We start from the raw sequence: 24,962 nt of genomic DNA, 5'->3' as shown, positions 1-24,962 counted from the left end.
ATGTAAAGCCACATTGAGTATGTGGAGGCACTTACTCAGGAACTGCACTGAGAGGCTTGGCCCATTTTAGATGCCAGGCCTCATTAACGTTCTGTCAGGTTGCTATGGATGTTCAGAAACAGCATGCCATCTTTGGGCCCCCAAAAGATGAAGTGCACTGGGCACTGCCACGCTGGCAGGCAGGGAAGTCACAGTAGAGGTTGGAGGGGGAATTCAGGTCTGCAGGGGAGGCCACACCCTGAGTTCCCTAAACAGGTGAGAGGAAATAAATGCAAAGTGCACTTCAGGAAGAGTGTTGGCTGTCCTTGAAAAATGATATGGGAGGTGGCGAATGAGCAGATGTCACTCCTGCGTTAGTTGCACAGTAAAATGCTAGAACAGGGAAGCTGGGAGTCTGGGTGGTGAAAGAGTGAACAAGGGCTTGCAGGAGGTCGTACTCTCTTTGGAAAGCAGGGCAGAGAGGGACAGGGAAGAGGTGCTCGGTGGTACGTCACAGATCGGAGGGAAAGAGACAAAGAAACCTTGCTGATGTTACCAGGGCAAACACAACAAAAACAGAAAAACCTGGGAGAAAAGGGATGGAGGCTTTACAGGACAGGGTAAAGCATCGACCAGGTGTTAACAGAGAGTCAGTAATATGTATTCTTGAACAGACCATGAACCGAGATGGATAGCTGAAATCCACAAAGGGAAACCTGAAAGAACAATATGAATGTAGATATGAATGGAAATTAGAGACAGGGTGAGACCCAGAGCTGGTACAATAATACATGAAACACTAAATATAAGATTACAGTTCAGTTTAGTCTACATTAATTATCCAGGAAGACTGAATTTTCTTTCATATTGATCCATGGTGCAGGAAAATAGTTGGTCCCAATCTTACATATTTCCTCAGATTTAATTAAAGGCCGCAAGAGAAAGAAAAAGGATCCAAAGTCATAAGGTGGGAAATTGGGATGTTCACTGATGATTGCATAATGTTCAGCAAAATTCCCAACCCCTCAGATACTGAGACAGTCTATGTCTGTATGCAGCAAGACCTGGATGACATTGTGGCTTGGGCTGAAAGTGGTAAGTAACAATTGTGCTGAGCTCTTTTGATACTGGAGTCCTGGTCTAAAGCTCAGATGGATTTGATCCAGCCAGGTTTTTCCTCAGCAAGCGGCAGCCAATTTAAAGGAACCACAACAGTGACACAGCTATAACCACCTCCCCTCAAGAAATGTAATTAACTTCTTATTAAATAGCCAGTCTCACACATATCTCATTAACTGGATCTCTCACTGTGACGTTCAAAAGAATGTTCATCTGAAATTATTAGGAAAAGTTTTAGCTACAAAGAACAAAAACAGCCCGGGAAACAGGCCCTTCAGCCCAACAAGCCTGCACTGCCATCTTAGCATTACCAGTCCCCCCTCCACCCATGACCCTTATCTATTGTTTATGGCATTCCACATTGAGGGAAACTAATTTAGGGACAATTTATTACCTCCAATCAGCCTAATAGCACATCTTTGGGGTGTGGGAGGAAACCAGAGCACCCGGAGAAAACCCAGGCAAGCACGGGGAGAATGCGCAAATACAAATCTGCAACTCAAGTAATTATTAGTGAATGGAATGCGCCACACAGATAAAACCACAAATTGGGAATCTTGTGTGTACAGAAACATACAAACAATATTCACTCATTATGTTTGATTTTCAAGAGGCAGCTCTTCACCTGTATGAGAGATAACACCATGAGCACCAAGGTAAGAGGAAATATTACTGCTTATCATCCTGTTCTATATTTAAGATGATTTTTTTTCCTCCATTTATTAATTCGTGGGATGTGGGAATTGCTGGGTAGGCCAGCATTTATTGTCTATCGCTAATTGCCCTCAAGAAACTGCCTTTTTGAACCACTATAATCCACGTGTTGTAGACACATCCACAGTACTATTAGGGAGGGAGTTCCAGGATTTTGATCCAGGACCATGAAGGACTGGTGATATATTTCCAAGTCAGTCAAGGGTGGTAACAGACTTGGAGGGGAACTTCCAAGAGATTTCTTGAGTGTTGTCCTGACACTTATCTAGGCAAGTGGAGACTATTTTATCATACTCCTGACTTGTGCTTGTAGATGTTGGAGAGGTTTTGGAGAGTCAAGAGGTGAATCGCAGTCTGCAGAATACCCACCCTCTGACCTGCTCTTATTGAGATAATATACAGCTAGTCCAGTTCAGTTTCTGGTCAATGGTAACCCCCAGGATGTTGATAATGGGAGAACCAGCAATGGTAATGACATTGAATGTCAAGGGGAGATGGTTTGATCCATTCTTGTTGGAAATGGTCAGTACCTGATACTTGTGTGGCACAAATGTTACTTCCACTTACAGCCCAAGCCGCAATGTCATCCAGGTCTTGCTGCATATGGACATAGACTGTCTCAGAAGCTGAAGGGTTGGGAATTTTGCTGAACATTATGCAATCATCAGCAAACATCCCAATTTCTCACCTTTTGACAGAACGAAGATCATTGATGAAGCAGCTGAAGATGGTTGGGCCTTGAGCACTACTCTGAGGAACTCCTGCAATGATGTCCTGGGACTGAAATGTTTGACTTCCAACCACCATCTTCCTTAGTGCAGAGTTTTCCCCTTGATTCCCAATGACTCCAGTTCTGCTAGGGCTCTTTGATGTCACACTTGGTCAAATGCTGCCTTGATATCAAGGGCAGTCACTCACATCTCATATCTTAAGATCAGCTCTTTTGTCCTTGTTTGGCCAAAGTTGTGATGAGACCAGGAGCTGAGTGACCCTGGCAGAACCCAAATGCAGCAGTGTGCAGATTATTTGAGTAAATCCCATTTGACAAAGCTGTCATCATTCTGCTGATGATCATGAATCGGCTGACAGGCTAATAATTTGCTAGATTGGATTTGTCCTGTTCTTTGTTGACAGACCATAAGATGTAGGGACAGATGTAAGCCATTTGACCTATCAAATCTGCTTTGCCATTCAATGTGATCATGACTGATCTGATTATAATCCTGAACTCCACTTTCCTGCCTTATCCCCATAACCTTTAATTTCCTTACTGCAGGACATATCTGAGCAGTTTTCCACATTGCCTGCCAGATGCCAGTGCTGTAGCTGTACTAGAACAACTTGGCTGGGGGCAGGGTGTTCCCTATTGACTCAGTGAGTGGAGGGACAGGAAACCCCAAACTCCACCATCTGAAAAACCCTGGCCTAGTACTTTATCAGTTGTAAAACACTTTGGAATGCCCTGTGATCAAGAAAGGTGCTGTATACATTTTTTTTTGCTAGAATGTCTATTTCCATCTCCTCAAGCCTACCTCCACCGTACGCTTTTAAAGTCCTCATTAATGCATTTGCCAGATCCAGAATTGACCTTTTCATTGGTCTCTGAATCAGTCTAACCACCATCCATAAACCTCATCTCATCTAAACCTCTGCTGCACATACTCTGCAAAGTCCCTCACACACATCAATTATGTCATTACTAAGCTATGCTAGCTGCTATTTCAATGTCTCCAAATTAAAATGTTCATCCTCGAATAATCATTGCTCTTCTGTAATCTCCACTTCACCCCATCATTGTTGGTCGTGGCTTTGGCTGCTTAAACTCCAGGCTCTGATTCCATCACTAACTGACCCTCCTCATCTCTCATCTTCCTTAAATAGCTACTCAACACCAATCTTACTGACCAAGTTTTTGGTCAATTCTCTTAAGAGCTCTTTGATTCATCATCCATTCCTGCCCAGACACTCAACCTATCTATATCTTGCAAACTCTGTCTTCTTCACAACATATTTTCATACATATCTATGTGTCGTCTGCCAATTTAGCGACTATGCTTTCACTCTCCTCATCAAAGTCATTGATGTAAATTGCAAAATGGCAAAGCAGACTTGATGTAAATTGTAAACATCTGAGGGAGTGGTAGCCTCTTCAGTTCAGGTAACTTTGTGGGTTCTGAAAGACAGTCTTTGTAATGCATACATTGCATTGATTGCTCTTGGCACTCTGGGAGACCACCAAACATATAGACACTTTGTGCATCAATGCTTGGCAGGTTAAGAGGAGCAAGTCACAGTATGTTGATGGCCTTTTTAACGTGCAGCTCTCATACATTAGAGTTTTTCTGACAACTTTTGGAATATCATTCTGAGCCAATAGATTCTGTGCACCACGTTCTTGGATGTGAAGTGTTGTCTCTACTAGTGAGGCTTCACCCTCCAGGCTTCCTGTTTCTCTTCCTCCTCCATCATTATAGTAACAAGCAGGGGTAGCACTGGCAAAGGAGTCTCCTGAAGAGAAGTTTTACATCTGGGTTTTAAATGTAAAGCACTTTGTTAAGGAATTAGGTCAAGCCACAAAATGGCTTTTGGAAAATTATTTTGAATAGGAATAAAAGCAAATGAACTGCAGATGCTGGAATCTGAAACCAAAAGTGAAATGCTGGAAAATCTCAGCAGGTCTGGCAGCATCTGTAAGGAGAGAACAGAGCTGATTCAAAATGCAATTCAAGGTGCAGCATGGGTTCATGAAGGGAAGGTCATGTTTGACTAATTTGGTGGAATTCTTTGAGAACATTACACGTGCAGTGGACAATGGGGAACCTGTGGATGTGGTGTATCTGGTGGATTTCCAGAAGGCATTTGACAAGGTGCCGTACTAAAGACTACTACATAAGACAAAGATACATGGTGTTATGGGTAATGTATTAGCGTGGATAGAGGATTGGTTAGCGATCAGAAAGCAAAGAGTGGGGATAAATGGGTATTTTTCTGGTTGGCGATCAGTGACTATTGGTATGCCTCAGGGATCAGTGTTGGGACCACAATTGTTTACGATTTACATAGATGATTTGGAGTTGGGGACCAAGTGTAGTGTGTTAAAATTTGCAGATGACACTAAGATGAATGGTAGAGCAGAGTTTGTAGAGGATGCTGAAAGTCTACAAAAGGATATGGATAATCTAAGTGAGTGGGCGAGGGTCTGGCAGATGGAGTACAATGTTGGCAGATGTGAGGTCATCCATTTTGGTGGGAATAACAAGAAGATGGACCATTATTTAAATGGTGCAGAGGGACCTGGGTGTCGCAAGGAGTTGGCTTGCAGGTAATTAAGGCAGCAAATGGAATTTTGTCCTTTGTTACTAGAGGGATGGAGTTTAAAAACAGCGAGATTATGTTGCAGCTGTATAAGGTGCTGATGAGGCCTCACCTGGAGTACTGTGCACAATTTTAGAACCATAGAACCCTACAGTGTAGAAAGAGGCCCTTCAGCCCATCAAATCTGCACCAAACACAATCCCATCCAGGCCCTACCCCCATATCCCCACATATTACACCCACTAATCATTGTCACCTAACCATCCCTGGATACTAAGGGGCAATTTCTTAGCGTGGCCAATCAACCTAACCCACACATCTTTGGACTGTGGGAGGAAACCGGAGTACCCAGAGGAAACCCACGCAGACACAAGGAGAATGTGTGAACTCCACACAGACAGTGACCTGAGGTGGGAATTGAACCCAGGACCCTGGAGCTGTGAAGCACCACTGTGCTACTGCGCCACCCCATTTTTGATCTCCTTACTTGAGAAAGGATATACAGGCACTGGAGGTGGTGTAGAGGAGATTCATTAGGTTGATTCTGGAGTTGAGAGGGTTGGCTTATGAGAGACTGAGTAGACTGGGGCTATACTCATTGGAATTCAGAACAACGAGAGGAGATCTAATAGAAACATATAAGAATATGAAGGAAATAGATAAGATAGAAGCAGGGAAGTTGTTTCCACTGGCCAGTGAAACTAGAACTCGTGGGCACGGCCTCAAAATAAGGGGAAGCAGATTTAAGACTGAGTTGAAGAGGAACTTCTTCACACAAAGGGTTGTGAATCTGTGGAATTCCCTGCCCAGTGAAGCAGTTGAGGCTACCTCATTGCATGTTTTTAAGGCAAGGATAGATAAATTCTTGAACAGTAAAGGAATTAAGGATTATGGTGAGCGGGCGGGTAAGTGTACCTGAGTTCACAAGAAGATCAGCCATGATCTTATTGAATGGCAGAGCAGGCTCGAGGGACCAGATGGCCTATTCATGTTCCTGGTTCTCATGTTCTTATGATTAGAGTCGTGCAGATGCTGGGGTCTCAAATGTTTACAAATTAAATCAATCACTTTGGTGAGGAGAGCAAAGGCATGGCAGTTGAATTGTCAGACAACACATAGAGGTATAGATAAGTATGTTGTGAAGATGACAAGGAGTTTGCAGGATACAGATGGACTGGGCAAAAATTTGGTAGATTGAGTATAGTTCAGGAAAATGTGAATTATGGCAGGAAGAATAAAGAGTATTAGTTAAACTAAGAATGACTATGATTGCAGAATTCTGAGGTGCAGAGGCATCTTGGTGTTCTAGTGTGCAAGTCACAAAATGTTAGTACTCAGGTACAGCATGTAATAAAGAAAGATGATGGAATTCTATCCTTTATTATGAGAGAAATTCTACATAAAAGTAAGCATGTTATGTTTCAGTTATTCAGGGCATTGGTGAAACCACATCTCAAATACTGTGTGCAATTTAGGTCTCCTTATTTAACGGAGAATGTGAATACATTGCAAACATTTCAGAGGAGGTTTAGTAAATTGATACCTGGAATGTATGTGTTGTCTTCTGAGGAAAGGCTGGACAGACTGAGCTTGTTTACAGGGCTATTTAGGAGAGTGAGGAGTGACTTGATTGAAGTATATAGGATCTTGAATGGTCTTGACATTTTTGACGTGGAATGGATATTTCATCTTGTGGGTGAGTCCAGAACTAGGGCGTAATGGGTAAAATTAGGGGATTGCCTTATAGGGCAGATGAGGAGAAATCTTTTCTTTTTCAGTTGGAACTCTGTCTCAGAGGTGGTGAAATCAGGATCAACTGAATATTTTTAAATTGGAGATGATTCCATTGTCTCGCAAGAATCTAAGATTAGCAGAAGTAGATGGGAATGTGGAACTCACAACACAAACAGATCAGCCATAATCTTTGAATGGCGGAGCAGGCATAAGGGGCTTAATGGCTTACTTCTGCTCCTATTTATTACGTTTGTATCCACTACATGCAGCAGCAGAGATCCCTGGAATTACAAATGATTCACTAGAGTTGTTGAAGACAGTCTACATTTCTTGAAGGGAAGGTGCATTGTGTCTCCAAGTAATAGGAATCCTTTTTAATGTGAATTGCTGCTGTGATATTTTGAGCATGCACTAAGATTACCAAACTGTGCACTGGAGACTTTGGAAGTGGTAGAATGGTGGACAGATGTTCTGTGGTCGCACAGAGGGTGGGGCAAAAGAGGACTCCCCACACATTGCTCAGGAGGCGATGAGAAGAAGTAGGGTTGCTGCAGAGGAGCCAGTCAGGGATTTGAAGGATTGTTACTGAAAATAACTGATGGACACACATAATTAAATACATGGTGGACAGGGAAGCTTACAAGCAGTGTCAAGGCAAATGGAAAAGTTCAGCACCAACTTAGTAGAGGATTTGCGCACAGCATCCTTCCCAACTGGAACAAATGCTGCAATCACATACCTGTAGAATATACAGCATCAACTGAGATGTTAATCAAAGGCCCTGACTGCCCACTCCAGCAGATGTAAGATTCCTTAGTATTATTTCAAAGATGAGCAGGGATGTTATTGTGTGTCCCCTGGTCAATATTTATCACTTAATCAACACTACAAGAGATTAACCCGATCATTATCACATCGCTACTGAGGGAGGTTTCTGTGCTAGGACTGGTCTCCGTGTTTCCTATATTGTAATTATACTTCTAATGTACTGCATTAGCTACAAAGCACTTTGGGACGTCTGGTAATCTGAAAAGTGCAATATAAAATCATTCTTCCTTGTTTAAAATATTGAAACCCATTCACCTGAGTTCCTGCTCCCTCCAGAGTGGTCCAGAAAGCGTTGCTTGAGGATGCTGGTAGTGTTGTACTGGCCAGACAGGAAGGCAAAAACATATCTAAAAACCTAACATTTTTAGCTTGAAAAACGAGAATGCATGATTAGTTATGCTCGTACCAGAGGAATTTCTAACTCCAAAGAAACTTTAGATTCTCATTATCTCTTCTTAAAAAAAGAATCACTGATGCCCCTTCCTGGAACAGCACAATTCCTCTTCACATTTTTAAAGAAGAATTCTGCACACTGACTATCCAAGGACAAAGGGAACCCTGACTCCTCTACTAAACACGTCAAGATTCCAGACCTGGGAAAATATACCCTTTTGTCCAACATCCAGAAGAAATGGTGTGCCACATGACCTCCCCCACGCTGTCAAACTCCTTTAATCATGTGGCTTTTGAATCTTATCTTCAGTCACAGCTTTAGCTGTAAAGAGAAATAGTAATCCAAGCAAACAGCCAGTCTCTGTTGACCACCTTACCTTCGAGCAAGTGGCAGCAGGAAGACATTTGTCTCTTATCTACGCTGAATCACTGGAACTTGTGTCTTCAAGACTAATTGTTCTTTATGTGCCTTCTCCAATCGTGGTTGCCCTCACTTCCAGATCACCCTGCAACAGTCAGCCACCTATTCTCTGAAGGAAATGCCATTCGACTTTGATTCTGGACTCGTGTAAAGCCATAATTCAATATCTTTATCACAGTCTTTATTCTGAACACCCTTTCTTTCCCTTATCTCTCTTTTATTGCATGAGCAAAATCCCTTCCCATGTTTTGTGTGTGAGGGAAATAAACCAACCCTTTAATTTGATCTTATCTCGAGTTTGCTTCTTTTTCATTGAAGATTGGATCACCACAAAACTGATGAGTTGGGGAAAATATGCCATCACTTAAGGGGGAAATCAAAAATAACAAATCATGCATTTGCACATTGCAATCTGTGCCAACTTTTGTCCCTTTCGAATGCTTTTCGCTGGCAAGGGGAATAAAGTGGTGTCTTGACTTGAACCCACAACTTTTCTGACTCAGTCAAGTGTTACCAACAGACATATTGAAGGCTGAATCCTGTGAACGTGCTCCCCTTCTTATAGAGAAATTCAGTGACCTTCCTCCATTCAAAGTGCACCACAAATTGAGAAATATTGTCTACATATCCAGAAATAGTCTGGAAGGAGCCAAGTTCATAAAAGTTCACGCCCCAGAGACACAGGCAATGCTAACCTTGTCTGACTCTGAGGTCACAGTTGGGAAATTTCACTTACAACCTCTTTAGTGAGTGAAGATATCCAGTGCATTAGATCCTCGCTGAAGAGAATTGCCCCCTAAAGACCGTCAGCAAGTGCAGCCTCATGCTGATAGCCCTTCTCCTCCCCCTCCAAGCAGCTTGCCCTGCTCTGTGTGTCTCTCCATTCTCTGACTCCTGCTCAATTCCCTGCGGGAAGACATTACATATCACGTATGTCCGGAAGCAATTTATTTCAGCAAAAGCTTTTAAATTAACAAACGTATCAACATTAGCCAGGCCCCACCCTGGATGCTATTGAAACTTTAAACAAATTTAAGAAAGCTCCAAAAAAGGTGATATTCAAAATGGTAGCACTTGCAGTAAGTACTGATCTGCGTTGCTGCCAGAAATCATTGTGTGCACTTGCATAAACTCCTTTACCCAGAGACATATAATACAGCAAGGAATGTACCGTTTGTTTAGTCACCACAAAATGCACAAAAAATAGAGCTACAAAATTAATGTCTCTCCTAAAACATGTGCAGCTTTTCACCAGGAACGTTAAGCTACAAAATTTACCCAATCATCTGACCCAATAAATCACAGCACAGCTCAAGGACAAATTGAATTTAACAAACAAGCACTGTAATGTGTGAGCATGTTTCCCTCTTTCTGCTTTCTTCTGTATTTCACAACCTGAGACTGCTTCCCCACACCCCTTCTGCTCCCAATTTGTTTATCTTGCTCTCATTGAAATGATCATTCTTCTTGTGAGACTAGACAACAAACAAAATTCAAAAGTGAGAAAAATCCTGTTTCACTAGGCACTCACCTCTACACTTTTTAATAAGTGACAATCAGAAGCAGGAAGCTCAAGCAATTTCCCCTACCCTCACTCAAGGGCATGGAGATTAAATTAAGCATTTCTATTGCAGTCGCTGGCAGACAGACAAATGAGCAGGGACTGAGGAATGAACTGAGGACTTCCTTGGTTAGTGTGACTCAGTACAATGGGAGATGCATCTATTAACAGAGTCCTCGGGCATCCCCAGAAGTTCTTTTAATTTGTGTCACTAGGCAAGTCACATTATCTGTAAGAACAGCCAGAGCAAGTTAAAGGCAAATATTCTATAGCTTCTTTTCTCTTTAAAGATTTAAAAGCAGCAGATGGAATTCTTGACTGATGGAGGAAAGTGAATCTTTGGATTCTGTACAATAGGTTAACTGAAAATCATTTTTAATAAGAAAATATAAATTTCCTGCACAGACACCATGAATGGAGTACATTATACTGTTATCACAATAGACCCTTGTTAATTATAGGACATAACTATAATTTCATAACCAGTGTTATATAAAAAGCCGAAGAAGCCACATTTTATTTACTTGACTTCTGTCAGCAGAGCTTAAAATGACATCAGAAAAATGTGATAGTCTCTTCGCAATATATTACACAGACAGTGCTGCTAAAATACCTGTGTATAAAAGCAGAAACCTATTCAAATCAGCTGCAGGTTATGTACAAAAACTTAACGAGATCAGTTTAAAATGCAATGTAATCAAAACAATCCATTTGGGTGGAGCGCACTTAAAATGTAGTGGTCATAACTCTTTAAAAAGAAGTGTTCTTCAAATTTTTTTAAAATCGTTTCATGTTCAAATTTTTCATGCTTAAACTATTTCAACCTTTGATTACTTTGTTTACATGTTTCCATCCATATTTTTGTACAGATCATCTGCTACAAAGAAAATGTACCTGCCAAGATAATGGTAATAGCTTCATGCATTGGCACATGCAGCAACCAAGACTAAACAAATATGAACACTGCAAATTTCAATGCAAATCCTTACAAAACTTGCTTCTATTTTTATTTGTCAAGAACCAGGATGGAAAGCCCTCTTTGTGCTGCTGCGCTAAACCCCAGTAGTATACAAATACTAACACAGCTTTTGCGGCAGCGTAGAAGCTTAGACAGGCGCTGAAAATTGAAATGCTAACATTGGGAGAAAGTTGTAAGGGTCAAAAGCAAAAGCAACATAACACACAGGAGAAAACTGTGCGAACTGGGAAATTCCAACTAAGATGAAACGCTATAAAAATGAAAAGAACTGCAATCTTTTCAATTGGCCTACACAGGTTTTATTTGAATATATATTCAGATAACATGCTCTTAAGTGTAAAATTGATCTAGAATCCGTAGTGTCATTTTTATTTTTAATTGGAGATGAGAACATTTGAGTGGATGCCAATGCTGGCTATCTTTTGCTCAGTATTCATGGAGACAAGGGATGACAGTGCAAGGTAAAAGTTTCACTCTACCAGCAGTGATGTTGTTAGTACCAGCCACGGTGCGTTGTATAGTGTGCAAAAGCCAGGCTTGGCATACGTGGATGCACAAGTCATGTATGTAGCAACACCCATTTGTATGGGAGATGTATGATCTTTACACAGCTGCAACACCAGAAATATTATACGTGCAGCTCAAGTGTCATGTGTATCAAAGCAGCTGATCTTGTTCTAAGATATCAGGGCTCATCTCTGTAGTACTTCAGGTATGGCATGGAGCTTCCTTAAACCGATCCATCAATATCCGTTAACTTCTGAACAGCTCTATGCATCATCTTCCATGCACTAAGTGCCAAGCATCCCTTGTCTGTGCAATTAGGTGTACAGGGAGCAGCAGTGAGATCAGGTCTCTGTGCGTCAGACAAGGCCACCAACACAATCCATTGGAGCTCAGCCCACGTTACAATTCTGTTGCTGAGGGACAGAATTGTAGCTTGCTCAAAAAGTGCTACTAAAAAGAGTCAAAGAGGATGAGTAAGAGAATTCCTTCATTACCTGTCCCTGAGTTGGATTTACACCTGGATCTTTACGTGAAGGTCAGTGACCATTGCATCCACGTTCCCCTTCTGCACTGAATATCCTCTGGGGGTTATAGGGTCACAATATATAACATAGATTTTTAATACTAACTGTGTAGGCCTAAAAACAAATGCAGTTCCAAAGTAAACACAGATAATTGTAATTCATCAAATACATACAATATTTTACATACTCTATAGAGCTTCCAACCAAAATTATATTTTTTTCCACACTTTTGTTTAAATATTACATTCTCTTTAGGATGTTGTGTGTAAGCAAATTCTTTACACCAAGTATAGCCTTAATTCAGCAAGCAATACTCCACCCTGTAAAATCTGTAGAAAACACTTTTTAAAAAAAAATTCAAAAAGTAACCAATCACACACTAAATAGCTGCAGCAAAAGTAGTTTTGTTTTTCAGACTCGAGGGGGGGGGAAAAAAAATCGATTGTTCTTAGTCGTTGTGGAAGTAGTCACATTAAGACTGAACCTTTTTCTCCACTGCATTGTTTGTTTTCTTTTTCTTCCTGAATAACTAACATTTCTTCACGAATCACTGCACACAAAAACTGCAGTCCAAGGTGACTTGTGCAAAAAAGGGTCAGGGGCAAGCTTTCCACTGAACCTCCTGCCTGCTGTCCATTCAAAGCCTCAGGTGGGACTCCAACAGGTTGGTTACTCATGACAGAAATTGCTGCAGTGCTGTTTTTGCCCTGTAACAGATTCAGAAACCATTCGTGAAATCCTGCAGTCATCTAAAATTCAAATTATCTCCATATGTAGTAAACATCACCTGTCATGTCTAAGGTTAATGTTAACTTATGTTAAAACCTGTAACCATGCAGAAAATTCATACAAGTAAATGCTTTGGCTGCAGTTCAGTGGCAGTGCTAGCTGCGGATGGAAATCCCCAGTGTGATGTTTGTGGGGGTTAGGTCGTACCTTGCGAAGGGGGAAAGGAGCAGTGTCAGTGATGAGAAGGTGGGAGGCTGTGACAATGATGAGAAGGGGGAGCTGAGGTGGTGCCAGTAATGGGGGAAGGGGAAAAAAGAGGGAAAGAACGGTGCCCGATGATGAGAAAGGGGACAGTGCCTGTGGGCGGCAGGATGGGTTTGGTCAGGTTGCTCCGATGTAGGCGTGTATGTGTGTGTCCTCTCTTATTTAAATCAGGGATTGAGCTGCGTTTTAATGACGACATCCTAGCCTTGCTGGCTTCTTTCAGCGCCACCCCTCCAGCTGACTGACTGTTCCTTGCCTCCCCTTTTAAAATGCACAGAATGTTGTTCAATATCTGCGACCTTCACACTGGTTTTCTCACCTGAGCCAACAGGCTGCATTTAAGATTCAACCCTTTAAAACAGAACTTATAAAAAATTAAGAACTAGCTGGATGTGTTGCATAGAGACAGCAACACAGCAGAAATCATGTAACAATACAGGCACAAAGCTTGGAGATCCTATCCCTCTTATGCAAGATGACTAAGCTTTAAAAGCTGCCCCGGAAAGCTTTCTTGATTGCAGTCTCAAACTGTTTACTTCCTATTGATTCCACAACTGAAGTCTCTAATATAACATACAGAAAACTGCAACTGTTGTGTTGTTTTGATATGTCACAAATTAAGAACTGACATTTCATCTCAATTTATGCCACATACTATTTGAGAACATTTATGAGATTTAATAAAAGGATGAAAGGTATTCCAACCAGGGTAACATTTATCTATGTGTTTACAATGCTTACTTGTCACAAAGGTTGGGGTCCGTAGATTGAACCAATTTATGTAAAATATCTACTATTCCCAGTTCTCTGAGTTTATCTTGACGCTCATGGGAACCTAACAAATAAAGCACAAGTTAATCCTTCAAAATCATTGGTTGTTAGTCACAGACGGGCACAAATGTAGTGTTCTGTATGAAACTAATCTCTTATGATACATTTTACATTCTTCAATTAGAAATCATTTTACTACTAGACATTTCTTTTGCACGTTTAATTGGGTACAAAGACCAATGTACAGTAAACCCCTTTAGCATTCCAAAAACTCTTAACTCAGAATTTAGTCCTTGTAGCCCACAAAATACATCACTGACATTTGAAAGCTTTCAGAGATAAGACATCTTGATCTGCCAGTTTTGTTTCTAAGAAACTTCTAACAGCAATGTCAAAAGCCCAACAGACAGCATCTGGGGAATTTCTGTGCAGATTCTGCTTTGGGAACAGTAATTGCTTACACCTAATACACAGTTGAATGTATGCCATAAAATGGACATTATACTTTAATTGTTTGCTGGGATGAGATTTAATGGATGCTGGACACCTTCTAGTAGGAATTATTCGGGTGTGAGCTGACAAAGTGTGGGCCAGCAAGCTGATATTCGTGGAGACATCAGAGAGTCCAATACAATCCTCATCTGATCTTTATTCAGAATTCCAGCAGAGCATTCTGGTTAATACGGGAAAATCTCTGGCTTATTTTTCCCCATATCTCAAACCCGAGATATTATGGCCACTTATAGTTCCCCGCTTTCCTTCCCCCCACCACCTCCCCACCCCCACCCCCGCCCCACTATTTCCATTCTGTTTGAGATCAGCTAAATCAGCACAGACCAGTGTTTAAACCTGGCACCTTCCTTGTCTGTATACTCAGCCACTCACTGCTTAAGCCTGGTGAGTGATCAGGGGAATCCGACAATGTCCCTTTAAAAGAAATCAACAAATTAGGAAATCTGTTATACATTTTCACACAGAAAACTAGCAATTCTGGCCACCAGACAGTATAGCAAAATATTGGGACAAAGTTAAATATTCAAAAATTTATGAAACAAAGACAGCTGGTTGGTTAAGTAACCAGTGAAGTTTTAAAATTTTAATGTTTCAAGAAATGAAAGAATCTGTAATAGTATCCAAATTACAAGAAAACAATTATATAAACTCGAAGGAAACTACTGATGCCCTTACCTTCCTCTTCACTCCATATAAGATTAGATATACAAAAAGTAGCAGCTAACTGAAGTTTTACATTTGAATGACCCTGCAAAATAATTATTTGCTTTAATTACATAAAGGCTAAAATAATTCAAAATGTATTTAACGCTAACAAGTTTCCCAACCAGTAACGTATCTCGCTAAATGTTCCAGTTCCCCTGCTCCTGAAGTAAAATAGTATAAATGCCATTTGCTGAGAAAGGCTATAACCAAATACAGAAGCAGCAATTGTAGAAGAATCACGATTGTTGATTTTAATCCAAATATACACAGGTTAGGTGGTTTGGCCATGCTAAATTGTCCCTTAGCATCCCAAGATGTATAGATTAGGGGAATTAGTGGGATAAATACGTGGGGTTACAGGACAGGGCCTGGGTAAAATGCTCTGTCGGAAAGTCGGTAGATTCGATGGATCAAACGGCCACCTTCTGCGTTATAGGGATTCTATCAACTCCAATTACATTCCGCGACATAATCACTGCTACCATCTCACTGTCATGAGCTAGGTGACACCATCTAGATTCTCATTAACTTCTATGGATTCTGAGCTAAGAAAGAAACATCATGTACCAACCAATACTTAAACATAACTGCTCCAAACAGTCTGGTACCAACAAATACTAATCCAACAGCAATCTAACTAAATTCCTAGGGACTTTCAATTCCATCCCACGCAAGTTCTTGGACAGTATGTCACAAACAGTGTTTAGGCATTTGTAGATGTGCTCATGCAGGAGCACAAAGAGCATCAGTTAACTTTCCTCTCCTAAAGAAGAGTAGAGATTAAAAGGGTATGGGGAAGGGAAATCTGTGAAATGATAAAGATGATGTTATGAGTTTTTAAGGCATTTATGTTTTAAATCATCTCCTTTAATACACGATAAAACTTAACGTTCTGGAATTGTGTACACTGAAACCACGTGAATTGGTCATCATGGGACAGAGGCCCAGGTCAAATCCCACAGAAGTTCAAGCGCCAGTTTTCACACCTTGACACAAAAGGCAGCAGCAGTTGGTCTTGCTGGAGATAAACTCTTAGACAGAGACTCCGAGTTGGAAACAGCTTTTGTCATTCTTTCCGTCAGTGGCCAAGAAATACATCTCTTTTTAAAAATTATCAGTCTTTATGGGGATTGTTACAGCTGCAATGGATATCATTGATTTTTATTTTTCCAGGATTTTGTGGTCTACGGTGTCTGTTGCTTTAATTAGTGAATGAATATGATGGCCAATACTAAATTACCTCTTTGCAGAACTAATCAAATTTCCACACAAGTGAACTCCATTTATATAGATGATCTGGAGGAGGGAACCGAGTGTAGGGTGTCGAAATTTGCTGATGACACCAAGATTGGAGGAAAGGCAAATTGTGCGGAGGGTGTGGAGAGTCTACAGAAGGATCTAGATAGGCTGGGCGAATGGGCCAGGAAATGGCAAATGCGAGGTGGTCCACTTTGGTAGGAATAATGGTAGGAAGGATTATCACTTAAGTGGCGAAAAACTGCAGCAGGCGACGGTGCAGAGGGACCTCGGGGTCCTTGTGCATGAGTCGCAAAAACCCAGCTTGCAGGTGCAGCAGGTGGTCAGGAAGGCGAATGGGATGCTGGCCTTCATAGCGAGGGGGATTGAATATAAAAGTAGGGAGGTCTTGCTGCGGCTGTATAGGGCATTGGTGAGGCCGCAGCTGGAGTACTGTGTGCAGTTTTGGGTGCCGTACTTACGCAAGGATATTTTGGCCTTGGAGGGAGTGCAGAGGAGGTTTACTAGGCTGATGCCGGAGTTGAGGAGGTTGAGCTATGAGGAGAGGCTGAATAAACTAGGCTTGTACTCGTTAGAGTTTAGAAGAATGAGGGGAGATCTCATTGAGACGTATAAGATGATGAATGGGATGGATAGGATAGAGGTGGAGAGACTCTTCCCGCTCAGAAAGGATAATAGGACTAGGGGGCACAGCCTCAAGATAAAGGGGGGGCGGTTTAGAACGGAGTTGAGGAGGAACTTCTTCACTCAAAGGGTGGTGAATCTCTGGAATTCTCTGCCCGTTGAAGTGGTGGAGGCTACCTCGCTAAATATTTTTAAGACGCGGGTTGATGGGTTTTTGATAAGAGAGGGGATTAAGGGTTATGGGGAGAGGGCGGGAATGTGGAACTGAGCCACGACAGATCAGCCATGATCTTATTGAATGGTGGGGCAGGCTCGAAGGGCTAGATGGCCTACTCCTGCTCCTATTTCTTATGTTCTTATGACTTCAAAGTGCAATCTGTGGTAAATGAGATTTTGGGAAGCTTAATATGCCACCTTTAAAATAAGGTAACAGTTTAAGCTTAACTATTTCAAATTTCAACAGAAAGGTATGTGACTTTCCTCTAAAACTTCCCTCTGGTATATTCTGATAATTGAGTGCTCAAAAAGTAATTATCTTCATCTAAGAATGGTCCTGCAAGTTCAGCTGCAAGATGGATAAGATGTAACTCTTAACAATATGGTAGAGGTAGCAATCAATTGATGAAAAATGATGTCTCTCTAGTTCTGACATATTAGAAAAGATTACCTCAAATTACAATAATATGTACAAGTGGCGTTGACATGAAATATGGTTGAAGAGTTCATGATTGTTTAAAGTGCATAATTCTATTTGGATACTTTTATTAGCATGTAAATTAAATCCTAGCTAGATTAAGGCATTTACTAATGCAACTTTAAAGCCCATATATCCAGTAATAAAAGCACACAACCCAACTGCTGACTGAAGCAGATAAGATTTTCCACAAACTGCAACTCCTCTAAATCCAAACCATTGTGCAGAGCACTGCACTTTTAACATGGTTTCACTAAACACTGCAAACCAATTAGTCTCAGAATAGCAATTATGTTTGTTTACTGCTAGAACTGTTAACTCTTTTCCAAAATGAAATTCAACACCACAAAAACAAAATTGATAATTTACGGAAATTTCAGAGAAACTTTGTACTTACCATGTAGTATTTAATTTTTTGTAATATGTCATCATTAGTCATGATGAGGTCCTTTGCAGTTGTTCCATCCGCAATATTAGCCAGTATACATAATGTCTGGGTGGCATTTAAAAAAAGCACAGATAAAGAACATATGTAAGAACGTTCAGGTGATGGATTAATGCTAAACTAGGTAAACTCACTAAAATAAAAATAACCTCAAATAGGAGGGTTGGAACATGAGGGAAGAGGGAGGGACGGAGGGAAGAGGGAGGGACGGGGGGGAAGAGGGAGGGAGGGGGGGGAAAGAGGGAGGGGGGGGAAAGAGGGAGGGAGGGAGGGGGAAAGAGAGGGAGGGAGGGGAGGAGGGGGGAGGGAGGGAGGGGGAAAGAGGGAGGGAGGGAGGGGGGAAAGAGGGAGGGAGGGAGGGGGAAAGAGAGGGAGGGAGGGAGGGGGGAAAGAGGGAGGGAGGGAGGGGGGAAAGAGGGAGGGAGGGAGGGGGAAAGGGAGGAGGGAGGAGGGAGGGAGGGAGGGGGGGAGGGGAGGGAGGGAGGAGAGGGAGGAGGGGAGGGGAGGTCAGAACACACAAAGGAAGCTAAGGTAATTGGCGGGGCAGCCAACTTCCTGACCCACTCATCACAAGATTTGAGTGGACGTTGCACCTGCGTAATTAATGATCTGAACACGGCACAATTCAGCAGGTTTACCCACCACACTCAGCAACAGGAAACCCTCTGACTTCCTGCCCCCACCATAGAACTTAGTTCCAGTGCTGAATAATCCACTTCAAATATCTACTAGATGAATACTGCAATAATGATGGAATCATTTGGTGTATTTAAATAAAAAGTATTCGACGTATTCAAATAGAATATTACAAAAGAGTATCTAAACCTTATCATCTATACACAGGTAATCATCACATTATATCACTTTTGGGGGAATGTATCAAAGCTTCAAATGGATAATTTGACACATTTCACTGAATGGTAGAGCAGGCTCAATGGACCATGTGGCCTACTCCTACTCTTATTTGTGTTCTTGTGTTAAAACCAATTAATCCAGAATCATCCTGGAATGTAAAGATGCCCCAGATTTTTTTTTGTCTACTGCAAACCATTTTCTTAAATCCCATGCCCGCCTCCTCCACAGTGGTTAGCACTACTGCCTTATAGCACCCAGGTTCAATTCTGGTCTTGGCCACTGTCTGTATGGAGTTTGCACTTTCTCCCCGTGTCTGCATGGGTTTCCTCCAGGGGTGCTCCAGTTTCTTCTCACAGTCCAAAGATGTGCAGGTTAGGTTGTCTGGCCATGCTAAACTGACTTTAGTGTCAGGGGGATTGGCAAGGTAGATGTGTTACGGGTAAAGGGCCTGGGTAGGATTGTGGTCGGTACAGACTCGATGGGCCAAATAGCTCTTTTTTACTGTAGGGATTCTATGACTTGTCTCTAAGATTAAGAACATCTAAATCATCTGCCACCTCCTTTCTTCCCCGAGCTCAGTGGACCTAACTTCCTGTAAAGCTCCCCACAGCCCTAGCAATGAATTTGCATCTTTCCCAAGTTTCTCTCCTTTCTTGCTCATGCGCTTTCTGAGCTCACCTTGTCCATAACCTCCACCTCTTGTTCCCTGGACTCTACTCCCACTGACAACCCAACTTCCCTTCCCGGCTCCCATGTTAATTGATGTGATCAATGGCTGTCACACACCACCGCGCACCCCCCCCCCCCCCCCCCGCCCCACTCTCGTCCTTGCATACCGCTGCCCAATCTCCAACTTTCCTTTCCCTTGCCAAGTCCTTAAGAACATAAGAACATAAGAAATAGGAGCAGCAGTGGGCCATCTAGCCCTTCGAGCCTGCCCCGCCATTCAATAAGATCATGGCTGATCTGTCGTGGCTCAGTTCCACATTCCCGCCCTCTCTCCATAACCCTTAATCCCCTCTCTTATCAAAAACCCATCAACCCGCGTCTTAAAAATATTTAGCGAGGCAGCCTCCACCACTTCAACGGGCAGAGAATTCCAGAGATTCACCACCCTTTGAGTGAAGAAGTTCCTCCTCAACTCCGTTCTAAACCGCCCCCCCTTTATCTTGAGGCTGTGCCCCCAAGTCCTACTGTCTTTTTTGAGCGGGAAGAGTCTCTCCACCTCTATCCTATCCATCCCATTCATCATCTTATACGTCTCAATGAGATCTCCCCTCATTCTTCTAAACTCTAACAAGTACAAGCCTAGTTTATTCAGCCTCTCCTCATAGCTCAACCCCCTCAACTCCGGTATCAGCCTAGTAAACCTCCTCTGCACTCCCTCCAAGGCCAAAATATCTTTGCGCAGGTGCGGCGCCCAAAACTGCACACAGTACTCCAGCTGCGGCCTCACCAATGCCCTATACAGCCGCAGCAAGACCTCCCTACTTTTATATTCAATCCCCCTCGCTATGAAGGCCAGCATCCCATTCGCCTTCCTGACCACCTGCTGCACCTGCAAGCTGGGTTTTTGCGACTCATGCACAAGGACCCCGAGGTCCCTCTGCACCACCGCCTGCTGCAGTTTTTCGCCACGTAAGTAATAGTCCTTCCTACCATTCCTCCTACCAAAGTGGACCACCTCACACTTGCCAACATTAAATTCCAGTTGCCATTTCCTGGCCCATTCGCCCAGCCTATCTAGATCCTTCTGCAGACTCTCCACACCCTCCGCACAATTTGCCGTTCCACCAATCTTGGTGTCATCAGCAAACTTCGACACCCTACACTCGGTTCCCTCCTCCAGATCATCTATATAAATGGCAAAAAGCTGAGGCCCCAGCACTGACCCCTGGGGCACTCCACTAGTCACCATCCGCCAATCCGAATAGCACCTGTTGACCCCCACTCTCTGCCTCCTATTTGACAACCAATGCTCTATCCACGCCACCCTACCCCCAACTCCATGTCCCTCGACCTTCTGCAATAACCTCTTGTGAGGTACTTTGTCAAACGCCTTCTGAAAATCTAGAAAGACCACATCCACCGGCTCTCCTCTATCCACCTCCCTAGACACATCCTCATAGAACTCCAGTAAATTTGTCAGACACGACTTCCCTTTAATGAAACCGTGCTGCGTCTGCTCTATCAAGCAATTCCCTTCAAGATGCCTTGGAATTTCCTCCTTAATGACAGATTCTAACATTTTACCTACCACAGACGTTAAACTAACCGGCCTATAATTCCCCGCCTTTTGCCTGGCACCCTTCTTAAACAACGGCGTAACATTAGCCGTTTTCCAATCATCCGGTTGCCTCCCAAATCCATGTCCATCTTTCTTGGAACTCCACATTCAAGTCCCTCTAATCAGGTTTTTGCCTCTGTCATGCTTCCAAGACAGCTCTCAAAGTCATAAATGACAGCCTGAGGCTGTGACAAAGTCATCCCTCATCATCCTTTTCAATCTGTTTGCAGTCTCTCACATAATTGATCACGTCAACCTCCTCCAATGCCTCTGCACCATCATCCAGCTGGGTGGAATTACACTTACTTGGTTCCATTCTTTTCTCTCCTGTCATAGCCAGAGAACCACCTGTATTTATTTCTCTTCCCGTTCACACATTACCCATCATATGCCCCAACGATCTATCTTTGTACCCCACGTATTCCTCATTTATGTTGTCCTTAAGCAGTATCATCCAAAGATACATCACACATAATCTAATGACACCCAGCTCCACCTCATCACATCCACCAACTTGTTAAACTATTTGACGATTTATACAACATCCAACACTATTTAAGTAAATATTTCCTTCAACTAAATATTGGGAAGACCGAAGACATTGTCTTCAGTCTTCCCAAATATTTAGCTGGAGGAAATTCAGGTCCCGCCACAAATTCTGTTCCCTGGCCACAGACTCCATTTCTTTTCCTGACAACCATGTGAGGCTGAACCAGACTGAACCCTTGAGTCATATTTAATTCCGAGATGAGTTTCCGACCACACCATCACTAAGACCGCCTAATTCCACCTTCATAACATTACCTGACTCCATTCCTGCCTCAGCTCATCTGTTACTGAAACTCTGATTTATGTCATTCTTAGACTTGACCCATTCCACCATTTTCCTCCAAGTTTCAACCTCTGTAAACTTGACACCATCCAAAGCTCTGCTGTTTGTGTGCGAACCCGCAGCAAATCCTTTTTGTCCACCACTCCCATGTCAGCTGATCTAAACCGGCTCCTGGTTCAGCAATGTTTTGCTTTCCCCATCTCTGTAATCTCCTCTAGCTACACAACCCTCCACGATATTCATTCTCATCTAATTCTGGCCCCTGAGCATCCCTGGTTTTAATTGCTACACCGTCACCTGCCAAGTCTCTAAGTTCTGAATTTCCCTCCCTAATAATACTTTCTCCTTTAAAAACACCTTAGAACTGATCTCTTTGCTCAAGATAGGGAAGTACCCCAACATGATAATACCTGGAGTTTGGAGTCAAATTCTGTTTGACAGTGCCCCAGTTAAGCATCTTGGGATGTTTTACTATATTAACTCTGCTATATAAATACAAGTTGCTGTTATTTCAATTCCTCGTACTTGCATTGGTCTCACAATGCCAAGGCACATGGCTGAGATTGGTAATTCAACCCAGGATAAAATTCCTGCTCTATATCCATACCCCAAACTGTTGTGGTACCATCTGATGAATATGGCCTGATATTTTAGTTAATCTGTAGACTACTCAGAACTCATAATACTGTCTCACTTATTTATAACATTACTCATTCTTCTCTAAACATGCATCAAAACAACATGTTCAGTGGTGATAACAGTTTTATCTGAACATATAACTCCATTTTGCCATAAAGCGCATAAATGTTAGTTAATTAGCACCATCTGGTGGATTTTGAAATACAGCAAATTCTTTTGCACCGACCTGGTATGACTGCATACTGTCAGCATCAAACTTACACAAACTATTAGTTGGGCACAACTATAAGTGATTCTACCAGTTTGCCTATTGAGTGATTATCTAGATAAAAATCAGAATGCAAGCAACAGATCAAACAGAGCAAAACACTTTGTCAAGACCTCCTAATGTCAGCCACGTAATACAGTGCGATGTTACTGTAAGAAAACTCCAATGTATTGAATGAGTCAACAGTTTGCATCACTGAATAAATGAGCACAGGAAGAACAACAAATCCAAACTGACTTTCTACTTTTTAAACCAATAAAAGTTAAATTTAAAGACCGATATCACAGGGAAGGTCAATGTTTAGTGGGTAAATGCACTGTTCAATATGATACTGTATCATGCAACGCAGCAACTGAGGCAGTGGTCAAATGGTAAAAATTACAGAAAAAAAGATTGTGTTTCCCATTCAACAATTACTGCAGGCTCACGCATGTGGGTGATCCATAAGGCCAGGATTGTGTTTCACCGTTGAATTGCCTATTAGTCCTCACTAATCAGATTCACATATGAAGACTGGCTATTTGGGTCAGGCAGCAAAGGATTGTGAAAACAAAAGGGAAAAAACATTCTGCACAGCAACAGAACATTGAACTTCCAGCACAGAATCCAAATGAATAACGAAAGTTGTGTTTGGTCTGTTGGAGAAAACAATTACACCAGTCTTTTCCATTTCTTTAGCATTCTCCTAACAAGTTAGTCATGACCTTGTTCGAACGTCTCATTTGAAAGCAGGTGGTCAGGAAGGCGAATGGGATGCTGGCCTTCATAGCGAGGGGGATTGAATATAAAAGTAGGGAGGTCTTGCTGCAGCTGTATAGGGCATTGGTGAGGCCGCAGCTGGAGTACTGTGTGCAGTTTTGGGCGCCGCACCTGCGCAAGGATATTTTGGCCTTGGAGGGAGTGCAGAGGAGGTTTACTAGGCTGATACCGGAGTTGAGGGGGTTGAGCTATGAGGAGAGGCTGAATAAACTAGGCTTGTACTCGTTAGAGTTTAGAAGAATGAGGGGAGATCTCATTGAGACGTATAAGATGATGAATGGGATGGATAGGATAGAGGTGGAAAGACTCTTCCCGCTCAAAAAAGACAGTAGGACTAGGGGGCACAGCCTCAAGATAAAGGGGGGGCAGTTCAGAACGGAGTTGAGGAGGAACTTCTTCACTCAAAGGGTGGTGAATCTCTGGAATTCTCTGCCCGTTGAAGTGGTGGAGGCTGCCTCGCTAAATATTTTTAAGAAGCGGGTTGATGGGTTTTTGATAAGAGAGGGGATTAAGGGTTATGGGGAGAGGGCGGGAAAGTGGAACTGAGCCACGACAGATCAGCCATGATCTTATTGAATGGCGGGGCAGGCTCGAAGGGCCAGATGGCCTACTCCTGCTCCTATTTCTTATGTTCTTATGTTCTTATGAAAGACAGCACCTCCAACATTGTGAGGCACTTTCGCTGCTGCCAGCCTAGATTAAGAACATAAGAACATAAGAAATAGGAGCAGGAGTAGGCCATCTAGCCCTTCGAGCCTGCCCCGCCATTCAATAAGATCATGGCTGATCTGTCGTGGCTCAGTTCCACTTTCCCGCCCTCTCCCCATAACCCTTAATCCCTTCTCTTATCAAAAACCCATCAACCCGCTTCTTAAAAATATTTAGCGAGGCAGCCTCCACCACTTCAACGGGCAGAGAATTCCAGAGATTCACCACCCTTTGAGTGAAGAAGTTCCTCCTCAACTCCGTTCTAAACCGCCTCCCCTTTATCTTGAGGCTGTGCCCCCTAGTCCTACTGTCTTTTTTGAGCGGGAAGAGTCTCTCCACCTCTATCCTATCCATCCCATTCATCATCTTATACGTCTCAATGAGATCTCCCCTCATTCTTCTAAACTCTAACGAGTACAAGCCTAGTTTATTCAGCCTCTCCTCATAGCTCAATCCCCTCAACTCCGGTATCAGCCTAGTAAACCTCCTCTGCACTCCCTCCAGGGCCAAAATATCCTTGCGCAGGTGCGGCGCCCAA

General features: G+C 42.6%; 1 protein-coding gene across 6 annotated transcripts in view; it reads right to left on the bottom strand.

Annotated features, from left to right (window-relative positions):
* Positions 1 to 10,422: 10,422 nt before the first annotated feature.
* armc8 (armadillo repeat containing 8) overlaps positions 10,423 to 24,962 on the bottom strand; it is a 91,011-nt gene continuing 76,471 nt past the window's right edge. For 4 of the 6 annotated variants that reach the window (XM_080198474.1, XM_080198472.1, XM_080198471.1 and 1 more), the window contains 5 exons: positions 18,029 to 18,124; positions 15,027 to 15,099; positions 14,676 to 14,765; positions 13,809 to 13,902; positions 10,423 to 12,781 (listed from right to left, as the gene is read on the bottom strand). In XM_080198474.1, coding sequence (XP_080054600.1) covers positions 12,748 to 12,781; positions 13,809 to 13,902; positions 14,676 to 14,765; positions 15,027 to 15,099; positions 18,029 to 18,124 — 387 coding nt within the window. In that variant the 3' untranslated portion in view covers positions 10,423 to 12,747. The remainder of the gene's footprint in view (positions 12,782 to 13,808; positions 13,903 to 14,675; positions 14,766 to 15,026; positions 15,100 to 18,028; positions 18,125 to 24,962) is intronic. The other 2 variants (XM_080198475.1, XM_080198476.1) reach the window with 2 other exon arrangements.

Source organism: Carcharhinus amblyrhynchos, chromosome 11 (genome assembly GCF_965287045.1).
Source record: "Carcharhinus amblyrhynchos chromosome 11, sCarAmb.v2.hapA, whole genome shotgun sequence".
NCBI lineage: Eukaryota > Metazoa > Chordata > Chondrichthyes > Carcharhiniformes > Carcharhinidae > Carcharhinus > Carcharhinus amblyrhynchos.
Note: the sequence above shows the minus strand (reverse complement) of the source record. Positions and strands in the feature narration are given on the sequence as shown.